The sequence below is a fragment of the Mirounga leonina genome, unplaced genomic scaffold (genome assembly GCF_011800145.1).
Source record: "Mirounga leonina isolate KUSES-001 unplaced genomic scaffold, KU_Mleo_1.0 Mir_168, whole genome shotgun sequence".
NCBI classification, from domain to species: domain Eukaryota; kingdom Metazoa; phylum Chordata; class Mammalia; order Carnivora; family Phocidae; genus Mirounga; species Mirounga leonina.
This window is the reverse complement of record NW_023270426.1, coordinates 9,418,804-9,431,247: the sequence shown is the minus strand read 5'-3', so window position 1 is coordinate 9,431,247 and position 12,444 is coordinate 9,418,804. Positions and strand designations below refer to the sequence as shown.

The 12,444-nt window shown below is 43.5% G+C and overlaps 1 protein-coding gene across 3 annotated transcripts in view; it reads left to right on the top strand.

Annotated features, from left to right (window-relative positions):
• The first annotated feature begins 358 nt into the window (after positions 1-358).
• The window catches only part of CEP120 (centrosomal protein 120), a 64,136-nt gene continuing 52,050 nt past the window's right edge, over positions 359-12,444 (top strand). For 2 of the 3 annotated variants that reach the window (XM_035014001.1, XM_035013999.1), the window contains exons 1-4: positions 584-786; positions 4,329-4,485; positions 5,832-5,946; positions 8,315-8,456. In XM_035014001.1, coding sequence (XP_034869892.1) covers positions 738-786; positions 4,329-4,485; positions 5,832-5,946; positions 8,315-8,456 — 463 coding nt within the window. In that variant the 5' untranslated portion in view covers positions 584-737. Of the gene's footprint in view, positions 446-583; positions 787-4,328; positions 4,486-5,831; positions 5,947-8,314; positions 8,457-12,444 lie in introns of those variants that run through there. The other variant, XM_035014000.1, reaches the window with a different exon arrangement.

The window sequence follows — 12,444 nt, the reverse complement described above, 5'->3', positions numbered from 1 at the left end:
TGTGTGTGTGTGTGTTCTCCATCGTGTGTGTGTGTGTGTGTGTGTTCTCCCATCTCCATTCCTGTATTTCCCAGGTTGTGTCTGGGGGGAGGAGAGGCAGAGAATACACCACATTCACCCTCCTACGGGCCCTGCCGGAAGCGTCTGCGGCAGTAGTGCGCCTGCGCAGTCGGGCCCCGCCAACGCGCCCGCCTTCCCCCGTCCGGCTAGCAGGGGGCGCTGTGAGCCAATGGACTCGTCTTCTCCCTAGGGCTCTGGAACATAGCATAAAAGGGCAGGAGGCGAAGCGGGCGGAGGGGCGTTCTATCCGCGACTGCCCTGGTCTCTATCACCCTTTGTCCTCCAGCTTTCCCCCGGCGCTGGGCCTGCGGGCCTGGTTGCTAGGCGGAAGCGCGGCGCGGCGGCTGCCCGGGCGTTTGAAAAGCGGCAACTCAGGCGGCAAAAGGTCCTCCGGAGGCGGGCTCGCCTCTCCCTGCGGACGGGCCGGGCGGCCGAGCAGGCGCGCGGCCTTTGCCTTTGCCTTGAGTCGGGGCAGGGCTAGGGCTGGGCTGGCGGCCCGGGGCCGGGGAGTGCGGCGCGGTGCAGGCGGCCGCAGGCCCGGGCCGCGCAGCGGGGTCCCGGCGTCGGGGGCCGTGGGCGGGCGGGGGGAGCCCCGCTGGTGGGCGCGGGCCTGCCGCATCTCACCCGGGCCCCTCTTCCCCCAAGCAGACCCCGCCTGCGGGCCGCCCACCGCGACCATGGTCTCCAAGTCCGACCAGCTACTCATCGTCGTGTCCATCCTGGAAGGTGAGCGGCCCGGGGCTTGCTTTTGCAACTGCTGCTTGCCGAGTTGTACCCAGTGGCGTGCGACCGAGGCTTGGTTAGTCTGGAGAACCTTTGTCATCTCTGCTTTTGCGCTCCCCCCGGGCCTGTTCGCAGTTGCAGTTAGTGAGGTCTGTTAGGCGATTGATTTAAAAACCTCTCGAGGGAGCGTGAGAGCTCTTAGGGATAGGTGGTATTTAGCGTGCGGAGCCGGAGCCCCAGGGAATGTGGGAGAAACGATTTCCATCAGAAGCAGCATGTCGATGGCTTTTATATGTGAGCCGAGTGTGCCTGCAAAGCACGTTCTGTTCAGCGGCCTCCCGGTGATCCCATTCGTGAGAACTTTGCTTCGAGTCGAATACAGATTTCCTGCAGTCGGAAGTGTTGCGGAGGCCATTCCCTTTACAAGCTTTGATAGGGGCCTTGAAGGGCTGGAGTCGTCAAGACGGTCTCTTGTACGGGCCTTGAGGTTCCGTTGGTTGAATAAGTGACATTTGTTGATTGGAGGCTCTTGGAGTGTCAGGCACTGTGCTGGGAAAGGAAGGAGACAAGAGCCCTAGTCCTGAAAGCTCAGGGTATATATAGCGTGAAGAATGTGTATAATTCATCAGGGTGTGGAGGAAGGAAAGACAAGCTCTGGGGACGATTTCCCAGCGGAGGGGACATTGATTTGGGTCCTAAGGGATGATGAGGTCTGTGTCAAGGGAAAAAAGGAAGGGAGGGCTTTCCAGGTAAAGGGAAGAGCAAAGAGCACTTAAGGTATGGAAAAGCAAGGCATACATAGTCTGCAATTGCTTAAATTCACTGGGGTTGGAGAGTAGGTGGCAGAAAGTGGGGGCATAGGAATTGGTAGGTAGAGTGAGGATGGGTTATGAGTAAGGTGACAACAGTCATCTTGAGTGGGCCAGAGGAATGGCTGGCTTTTTTTTTTTTTTTTTTTTTTTTTAAACCACCTAGTGGAGGTATTTTGTGGAGGCCTGGCACTATTTGGGGGATGAGAGGGAATGAGCTGTAATGAGTTTTGGAACAGAAAACTGACCAGAAGCTGTAAAATGTTGGGGTATTTTTAACTGTTATTTTACTGATGGTTTAAAGACAGAGGATTGAAACCTGCTTGTAATTTGGTTAATAAAAGCTTTTGGGCTTGGTACTTGCTCCCTGTAGAATAGCAGCAAACCGAAATACAAGGCACTCCTTTTCCCCTCAGGCTTGTTATTAGGCTTCTGTCTTCTTGGGGAGATCAGATTCATCTGCGGGACACACTATGTTGGAATGCTTTCTAATATTAAAAATACTGGATGTGGGCCGTAAATATAGGTTTTGGGGGTGAGTGGGGATTATGGCTTACGGGCTGTGAGTGGTAAGTAAGGATGGAAGAAAGTCCTTGCTGGCACTTAGATAACCCAAGCCAGTGAGGGAGGATTAAGCATGGTGGATAGAATGGCGAAGAGGCCTGCAAGATGCCCAGGGTCAAGGGAGGTAACACTGAGGAATAATCTGGTAAGATAAGCTTGTGTAGCTGGACTGAATAGACCTTGGAGGATTTTGAAAGCCAAGGAGTTTAAATTTAATGTTCTAAAAAAGAGGGAGGCAGCCAGTATTCCTAAGCAGGAGAGCATCATTTGCAAGTTTAGTAGAGGTGTGCAGGGAAGGGAATCTGGATTCAGGGATGTCAGTTAGGTGTTGCCACAAACGTGACTAACCCTGGAGTGTGGACCTCCCTGCAAACCGTCTCCTTTTGTTTGTGTTTCCATTCATCGTAACCATGTTGTTGCCTCAAGCCCAGAACCTGAGAGTCCTCATCTTCCTGGGTTCCTTCTCCATCCCAACCTTCCAAATGGTCACCGAGTATTGTTGGTTTTATTTTTAAAATAATACGAGGGGCTTCATGTAAACTTATGAATGAAAATTTTTCCACTGTGAGCGTGCTGCTTTGAGGCCCTCTAATCTATTGTTATCTTTTCAGTAGTCTGTTTGGTGAATGGTTTATTTTTTTCCTTTTCAGAGAATATCTACTGCTCACATTATTCTCTAGGGTAATCTTTGGAAATGCAAATCTAATTGTCTTAAAATCCTTCAGTGTCCTAAAGGATAAGGTCTATACTTTTTAGAACAGGATTCATGGCCCTTTATGACAGACTGCTTGCCTACCTTTTCAGCTTGGTCTCCTCTCCTGCCCTATGTTCCTATGTTACCAGCTCTTTAGTTATATTGAGCTGTTTGCGGTTTCTTGCCTGCACCTCTAGAAATGCCCTTTATTCAAAAGAAAATGAGATTTCTACCATGAGCAAAACTGGGGCTATGTGCCGGATTCTAAGGATGAAAAAGACAAGGTTTCTTTTTTCTAAGTATTGTCTTTGGAATGAGGCAGGCACCTGTTGGTTCCAGTACATATTCTCTCTTCTCGGGCCAATTGGAGCTTATAGTTTAGGGTAGTGGGACTGAATATAAAGGGGTTTTTTTGACATCGATGAAATTCATTTGGGGAAGCCGGTGATCTTTCAGAGCAGCTCAAAACGATGTCCAGAGAGAGGCCTTTGTGATTGCTAGTTGGGAGAGCCGTGCGCTATGTAGTAGGACTACTAAGTGGGGAATTTCAAATGAGTGCTTCAGGTTGAAAGTCACAGGATGGCAATCGAGATCTCTCCGAGCCCCTCCTTACGAAGTGGCTGTGTCAGGGTGAGTGGCAGCTGGGATGTATTTATTTACCAGGGGTGAACGCTTGTCTCACCAAAATGCCCCTCACCTGACCTGTAAACAGGTGGATGATAAGATTCTTGTTCTTTAGTTCTTGAGCTTCCTCTACCCTGTGTCTTCAGTTTGTCTTTCCACTAGACCCTCAGTTCCTTCAGGGCAAGTACTCTGTTTTCCTCTTTTTGCATCCCATTGTTTGACATGATTAATACCTGACTGCTGTACCTTCAGGAACCAGTGAAGGAATGGAGTCAGGCAGTACCAAATTTGATAACTTACAAAATTGTCCTTGAGATTTGAATGAATGAATGAATACATATGTCTGCTTTTCTCTGGCTAATTTGCTGAGTATTCTTGATTGTGTTAACAGGAAAATTAAGATGCAGATTGATGGGTTTTTGCTAATTTGATTATTTCCCGACTCTCTGGATGACTTCCCTGTTCTATATTAGTAGCTGCTATAGTAAGATCTAAAATTGGTGGAATCACGCTTTTAATTGTTTAATTCTAAATGTCACTGAGATCATTGCTGCTCAAAGGGTGACTCAAGGACAACAGCATTGACATCACGTGGGCAATGCAGCCTCTCAGGCCTACCCTAGACCTAATGAACTAGAATCCACATTTTAACAGGATCCCCAGATGATTCTTGCATGTTAACCTTTGAGCAGCACTAATTTACAACTTGTATTTGTATGTGTGAGTACGTGTTAGTAGGTAGTTAGTGGAATATATGAGTCAACCAGATGCAGATCAGTTTTTAAACCACGTGCTAAAAGATCGTGTTTGATTTTTATATACTTCTGATTAACCTGTATAGTCTTTTATTCCAGGTCGCCATTTTCCCAAGCGTCCAAAGCATATGCTTGTAGTAGAAGCAAAGTTTGATGGAGAACAGTTGGCTACTGACCCTGTGGACCATACCGACCAGCCAGAATTTGCTACCGAGTTAGCCTGGGAGATCGACAGGAAAGCCCTCCATCAGCACAGGTAATTGTTATTTTCAGTTCCTTCTGCTCTGTTTTTTAGGTTCCTAGAGACGAATAAATTTATGTCTTACTACATTAGAGTAACAATGATAATATTTGTTGAGCGGTTTTGTAATGTGTCAGGAGATTTTCAAAATACTTGGTAGTAATAATTCACTTGAGCATCAGAACAACCCTGTGAAGTGGGTGTTAGGATGTCCCCCCAGGTACAGGTGAGGAAACCGAGGCCTAAGAAGGGAAGTAACTTGTCATAAGACGGTCAGCTGGATATGGTCGAGCCCAGCCACTTGAGCTCTAGAGCCTCAGTTTCTAACCACTGCACCTACCTTTTTTTTTTTTTCCCCATGATGTCTGAGAGACTAGATAGTCTAGAAGGGAATAGATATCCTAGAAGGGCTGTAATGATGCTTACCCAATATTAAGTAAGGGCTGGAATTCATTGTAATTTCTATTACTTCGTTTATTATATACTTAACCTGGCTTGCCAAGGATATATAGAGACATGTATATAGTAATTACATAAGAGACTCTTTCTAATTAATTTTATACTTGATTTTGGACATAAAAACACTTGGTGTCAGTACATAAAACAGGCTTAAAGTTAGAACATCTTATTTCATGAATTCAGATGATTAGAAACAGGCAAGAGCACGGATACTTGTATTTTAAAAAGCATTGAAAATATTCTTTTTCTGGGAAACACAAAATCACTTCATTCATTGCTGTGACTTAGGACTAGAGCAAATAAAATTACAAAGTTAAAAAATGAGTGTCAGGGGAAAATTATTTTTTTCTATGGCTAAATCAGTCCATGGATTTGTCTGGGGACTTGAAAGTGTAATAAATTCTTAGAGTAGATCAGAATTTTGTTTTCAGTGACTTCTGGAATAGTATGTGATTTTTATGGTAATTCTTAAGTTTATTTCATTATGTTAGTGACAAAAAGAGCTTTAAGCATATATGTGTATTTGTGGTTTTATGTGTGTGTGACAGTATAAGGAAAGCATTTTGAAATCAGTCTTGAGGATTCATGGTAGTTTTTTACTTTAAAAGAGTTCTGTATATTATAGAAGCTTGAAAAACACTGCCCTGGAGCATCGCTTCTCAGATGGGAGAGACCAAGATTTTTGACGTGGTTTGAATATTACTTGGTATAAAGATAAATAGGCATAATTAATAGTTGATGTCAACTGAAGAATTTTTCAGAAAATGCAGAATAGTTTTCGGTTATCCAACAAGATTATAATTGTCCTGATAGTAGTGCACAGCTTTTTCAAAGCAAACAGAACATCCGTTCAATATTAAGCAGGAGCTACTTTATCTCTAATGTAAATTGTTGCCTTGCAGGTTGCAACGTACTCCAATCAAACTGCAGTGTTTTGCCTTGGATCCTGTGTCTTCAGCCAAGGAAACTATAGGTTACATTGTTCTAGACTTAAGAACTGCTCAAGAAACAAAGCAGGTACTAGCCTTTTGAGTTTTAATACTGATTCTGTTAGTTGATGATTTTTAGCAGATACCAGATTGCTGGAAAGGAGGTGGAATACTGGACCTGAAAGGTCGGGGGACGGGGGGTTGGTTTGAGCCAGTATGGCAGTTCTTATGTTTCAGTCCCTTCTTTGACCTGGAACTGTCTTTCTCAAAGAAAATTCTCTCTGAGCTCAAACATCCGGTCACGTTGCTGTTACCTGGAGCTTGGCATGTTCACCTGCCGAGCTTTGTTTTAGCGATAAGCAGTAAGCTTCCTGCAGTGTTGCTCACTTCGGTGCATGGTCCCCATTCCTCTTCCAGGCGTGCAGGCTAGAAGTCCAGGAGTCCTTCTCCACCCCTCCCTCTTCAGCCTCCACAGCCACCCTTTTCTAGGTGGTTTCGGGCCTCCAGCCGCCCCTTCCTGATCCAGCTACTCTTCTACGTTCTCACCGTCCTTTCTTAACTTGGCTGTGGTAGTAGTCTTCTGATCACTTTCTCTGCATCCTGCTCCTTGTGCTCCTCGTGTAGCCGTCAGAGCAAGTGAACTTACTGCAACGTGCTCAGATGACCGAAGCAGTAGGCACCCCCCTCCACCCCCCACGGACACACACGCACACAAAGAAGGAAAAAGAATTCAGGGTCTTGATTCCTAGGTTAGTGCTTTCTGTCACTGAAAAAGTCTCTTCCATCCTTTTAAAATCTCTTCTAACCTTTTTTTATGTTACTGCCTTTGGAAATGCTTCAGTTCAATTTTTGTTAATAACTTTCTTTTGTCACCACTCTCTTAAGAGAAGAAAGTAAACACACACACACACACACACACACACATCTTTTGAAGTCCTTTATTCTTGATTGGAATCCTAAATTAGGTTTCTGTGAAGAAAATGGATCTGTTACCAACATTTTCGCTGCTGGTAGCCATGATATTTACAAATGAGCCAGTTAGCTTAGCCTGAATTTGGAATCCTTCGAAAGAAACTGAAATTTTAAAATGTTTTAAAAGAGGATCTGTTTCTCCTCCCTCCTTGGGTGTGCCTCAGCTCTCTGCACTCAGGTTCTGAAAAAGGTTTTCTTTCTTGAGTCTTAGCCCCGCAACCATGATTGTGGCCCTGATGTTTCACGTAACTAGCTTTACGTACAACTTGAGCAAGACACTTCTGCAGTGGCTTTAGTTACAGAGAAGGTAAATTCTCTTAGGGGGAGGATACCTGAGAGGAGGTCATGCCTGTAAATGCTCTTGACATTCCCTACCCTGCCCCCACCCTGGTCCCACCCCCGGTCCTGTATGACGCTTTGTCATCATAGTTGTTCTTTATCTGTATCGGAGTTAAGAAGAAATGTTTCAGAATCAAGAGTTTTAGGAAAGCCAGATGTTGTCTTGCTTATTCTCTCCTGTTTATTAGCAGAAATATTTGAATTGGTGAGTAGAATACATGAAGTTCAAAGTAAATTGATTCTCCTTAAATGACCATAAACACGGAAAAACCCAGATTTGTTTTTCTAAGTTATGTAACGGAAAAATAGATAATAAATTTTCTGAGTCGCTGAAACTCATTCTCAGGCTCCTACTTAAAGTGACGAAATATCTATGATAAAAAATACAGCAAGAGACTCTTGAGTTTTTGCTTTTTAAAAAAAACCTTGGGTGTGGATTTTGTTAAAGGCTGTGGCCTAGTTCGTCCTGTTTTACTTATCCCACGTAACTTGATACAAAACGGCAGCTTTTGGTTTTGATCTGTATAGGCACTGGTTTCTATGGCTTTAGGTAATAGTGGGCAGAGTAAGAACGCTCTCTCCATGAATTACAGTGGTGCCCCTGCAGGAATGAAACCCGTGGCCCTGGGCCATCATAGTGCAGGCTGGCTTGAGTAGTAGAATTTCTCAGAATTACTGTGGTGAGGATGTTGAGGTCATTTAGGATGCTTGATGCTGTGAGAAAGTCTTTATATTTCAGGCAGGTGTGTGGTTCATAACCCAGAACTCGACCTCAGGTCTCTGCTTTAGTGTTTTGTTTTGTTTTTTTTTTTTTGTTAACACTAGCTTTCCTTTACCCTCATTTGATACATGCAGAACAAAGCAGAAATGGGGGCAGGCAGCAAAGGTATGCCAGAAAAAGTGAAAAATGAAGGGTAGGGAAAAGGAAGATTGGTAGTCTAAGCTTCTTGTTTTTTTCAAGAGGAAGTTCAGTTAGCTTCCTAAGCAGGATTAAATTCTTTGGAGGAAAACGTGAAAAATATTTTAAAAGAGGAGAAAGTACTGAGAAACTACAGGAGATATATTTGGAACCTTATAGGACATTGCCCACTCTCGTTGATTTCCTATTAATTATTAAGGTGGTTTTGTTTTGTTTTACTCTTCAGGCTCCAAAATGGTATCAGCTGTTGAGTAATAAATACACCAAGTTCAAGGCTGAGATACTGATAAGCATTGCTTTGGAAACAGATACAAAGGCCCCAGTGGATAGTTTTAAAGCCAAAGGAGCCCCGCCTCGAGATGGAAAAGGTTTGTGCATCGTCTCAAAGGACATTCTCTGAAAAGTTGTAACTCTGGACTGGGACTTGAGGAACGGTGAGCGGTATGATAGGGAAACACACACAGAAGTGTGAACTGATTTTACTCGAGTGCATCAGACACACATTGTGAGATTGTTACACCTGAAACACCTGCTGCTCTAAGCTCTTGTTTACAAAACCGAGAAATAGAACAAGATACTCTTTCCTTTGGTGTATAACAGAAGAAAGCAGAAGTTTGTTTTCTTAAAAATGGATATTTAGGAAAATTTTCTTCCTAGGATGAGTGCACTGTTCTCTCTTCCCTCACCTCTGAACAGCACCTTCATATTTTTTATGCTCTGCTCACAAGCGTAGGTAGATACCCTCTGTCACCATACAAGGCTATTCTAATACCATTGCTCTATTCCCTGCGCTGTGCCTTTCATCCCTGTGACTGACTGGTTCTGTAACTGGAAGCCTCTACCTCCCACTCTCCTTCATTCAGTTTGCCCTCCCCCCCCTTTCCCCCACCCCCACCCCCGGCAACCATCAGTTTGTTCTCTCTGTATTTATAGTTATGATTCTGCTAGGAATGTATTTGGCATCATCTGCCAACAAAGACAGTTTTATGTCTTTATTCCCGCTCGGCATGCCTTTGTTTCCTTTGTTTATCTTACCTCATTAGCCAGGACTTGCAGTATGATACTGAAGAACACTGATGAACGGGGATATCCTTGCCTTGTTCCTGTAGGTTTTTTGTGGACGTTCTTCATCAAGTTGAGGAAGTTATTCTCTGTTTGTAGTTTGCTTAGGGTGTTTTATCATTACTGAGTGTTGGATTTTATTACATGCTTTTTCTGCATCTTTTGATGCCATCGTGTGGTTTTTCTTTAGCCTGTTGTGATGTGATGGATCATAGTAACGGATTTTCCAATGTTGAACTAGCCTTGCATACCTGAACAAAATTGCATTTGGTTGTGGTATATAGTTCTTTTTATACATAGTTGGATTCAGTCGGCTAATATTTTGTTGAGAATCTGTGCATGTATGTTAATAAGAGGTAGTGGTCTGTTGTTTTCTTTTTGTGTAATATCTTGGTCTGGTTTTGACATTGGGGTAATGCTGGCCTCACAGAGTGAGTTAGGGATTATTGCCTCTGCTTCTATTGTCTGAGAAAGGTGACAGAGAATTGGTGTATCTTCCTTGAATGTTTGCTAGAATTCACCAGTGAAGTCATCAGGGTCTGGTGCTTTCTGTTTTGTAAAGTTATTGATTCAATTTCATTAAAAGACACAGGCCTATTCAGATTGTGTGAGTTTTGGCAGACTTTGTCTTTCAAGGGAATTGGTCGATTTCATAGAGGTTATCAAATTTGTGTGTATAAAGTTGTTCTCATAGTATTCCTTTAGTATCCTTTTAATGTTGGTGGAATCTGTAGTGATATCCCTTTTATTTCTGAAAATAATTTGCGTTTCCTCTCCTTTTCTCTTAGTAACATTGGCTAAATGCTTAATGGTTTGATTGATGTTTTTGGAGAGCCAGCTTTTCGTTTCTTTGATTTTTTTCATTGATTTCCTGTTTCAGTTTCATTGATTTAAGCTCCAGCTTTTATTGTTTCTCTCCCTCTGCTGGCTTTGAACTTAATTTGCAAAAATTTGCTGCTCTTTTTCTATTTTCCTGAGATAGAAGCTTTGATTTTTGTGTTGTTTGTTTTGCTTTTTAGTATGCCTTGTAATTTTTTGTTGAAGGGTGGAGACGATACACTGGGTAAAAAGAAAATAGGCCTTTAGTAACCTAGAGGTAAAGTGTCGGGGAAGGGGAACCTTCTCACAGTCCTGTGACCGAGTCTGTCTTTGGGTGAGCCTGTGTGCCGGTACCGTTCCAGGTTGTCCGATTGCAGATGTCGGGTGTACGTCTTCGGCGTGAATATCACAGAAGCAGTGCTCTGTTGTTCTCATTTTCTCATTTCATCTTTGCAGGTGGCATACAGTTTGGACTTGTTCCATTACTGATGATACGATGATACTCATTTTGGTTACTTGATTAAGGTGTAGTGTGTATCTGTTCTCAACTGTAAATTCTTTTTTCCTTATTTGAATATTTTGTGACTCATTATTAAAAAATTGTGAAAATACTCATTCCTTATCAAACCTTCAATTTACTTATATTGTATAAGTTTGGACTTAAGAGTGTTCTCTTTTTTGGGCACCTGGGTGGCTCAGTTGGTTTAAGCAACTGCCTTCGGCTCAGGTCATGATCCTGGAGTCCCAGGATCGAGTCCCGCGTCGGGCTCCCTGCTCAGCGGGGAGTCTGTTTCTCCCTCTGACCCTCCTCCCTCTCATGCTCTCTCTCTCTCTCATTCTCTCTCTCAAATAAATAAAATCTTAAAAAAAAAAAAAAAGAGTGTTCTCTTTTTGTTCAATGGGTTAAAATATTTATCATTGTTTGTCCCAGATTTGTGTGAGGAGAGCCCCTTCAGGCTGCTTCTGTTTCCTTTAGCCTGTCTCTATAGTTCTTGGAGCTTTTTCTTGGTTTCTGGCATAGGAAGATGGTACAGGCTGGTGGTGTTCTTTCCTATCTCAGCCCTGGATTCAGCTGTTTGTTTAGGGAGCCCTGCTTCCTTTTAGCCAAGAAAGATGCTTAGGAGTCAAGGTCCAGGTGCAAGGTATGCCAGTTGCTATTGGGGTGTTCTGCTCCCGTGGCCTTCCAGTGAAAATAGTGAGGGAATTGGTGCATGTATATACACACACACACACATGAACATGGATATATATACACACACCGGCCACCATTACATATATACCTTTATATCTGTGTCTGTCCATACATTTAGTGGACAGTGCACGTTTACGCTGACACCTTCAGTCTTTCCAGTCTTACACAAGGTTTATCCTGGTTGGTGTCCATTTCCAAGCCTGTAACTCCCTGACACCAGGAGACCTGTCAGAGTCACTCTTTTCCCTTCTAAGCTCTGCTGACCTTACTATTTTGTGGCTGTCTTTATTAAGGTGATTGTCAGATGTTATGTAAGGGCTTTACTTTCATTGTTTAATTTGATCTTCTAAACAACGTTATAAAAGCTTTGCAGAACAAAAAATGGAAACAGAAAGAAATCATATTTCAAAAACCAGTTTCCGCCCTAAAACTGGTAAATGGTCCCCCCCCCCCAAAAAAAAAACAAAACAAAACTGGTAAATGGCAGAATTGAGATTGGAATCTTGGTCTGTGTTACTGGAGCATCTGTGCGCTTAACTGTTATGCTATATTTAGCCAGGGCTGCAGGAAGTTCATTTCTTCAGGGTTAGCCCTGCGTGCTGCCCCTCTCCCCCAGCCCTCCTTCAGAGTCCGAGCTGTCCTTTCAGCAGCCTGACTGCTTAGGGAAACGTTTGGTTTTACACTCCTTTTCAAGCCAAAGGTACAATTTCTCAGGCTGCAAAATAGGAATCTGGAGAGGATTGCTTATTGATGGGGGATGCATGTATCTGAGGTGTGCGTTATATCCCTTCTCTTCTCTAAATTGTTTCATGCTTTCCTCTTAATCTTGGACAACTACCCCAGCGTTTGATCGTGGCATGGAGGAAGGCTGTGTGATCGGGCCTCTGCCCCACGTCTTCCTGCGTGTCAGTTCTCACCCAGTGATCCAGCACACCACGCCCCCCTCACCTCTCCCACCATGTACTTTCTCTTCCCAGGCTTTGTAGTTCAGTTCCTTCTGCCTGGAACACTGTTTTCTACTCCCTTATTCTCTGTTCATTCACCTTTCTCTTCTTAGCCACACTGAGCTGGTGTTTCAGTTCCCAGTTTAGATTCACTTCCTTCGGGAAACCTATGGTGCCTCTTCTCTGCGGTTTATTCAATTTTAAAATGTTACCGTATTTCAAAATAGAAAGAAAATGGTGGTTAAATAAGATTTCTTGGCAGAGTGTGTTAATAAAAAAAAAAAAAGGAAACCTTACTGAGGTACTAACTATATCCATGAAAACTGCCAAGCAAAATAC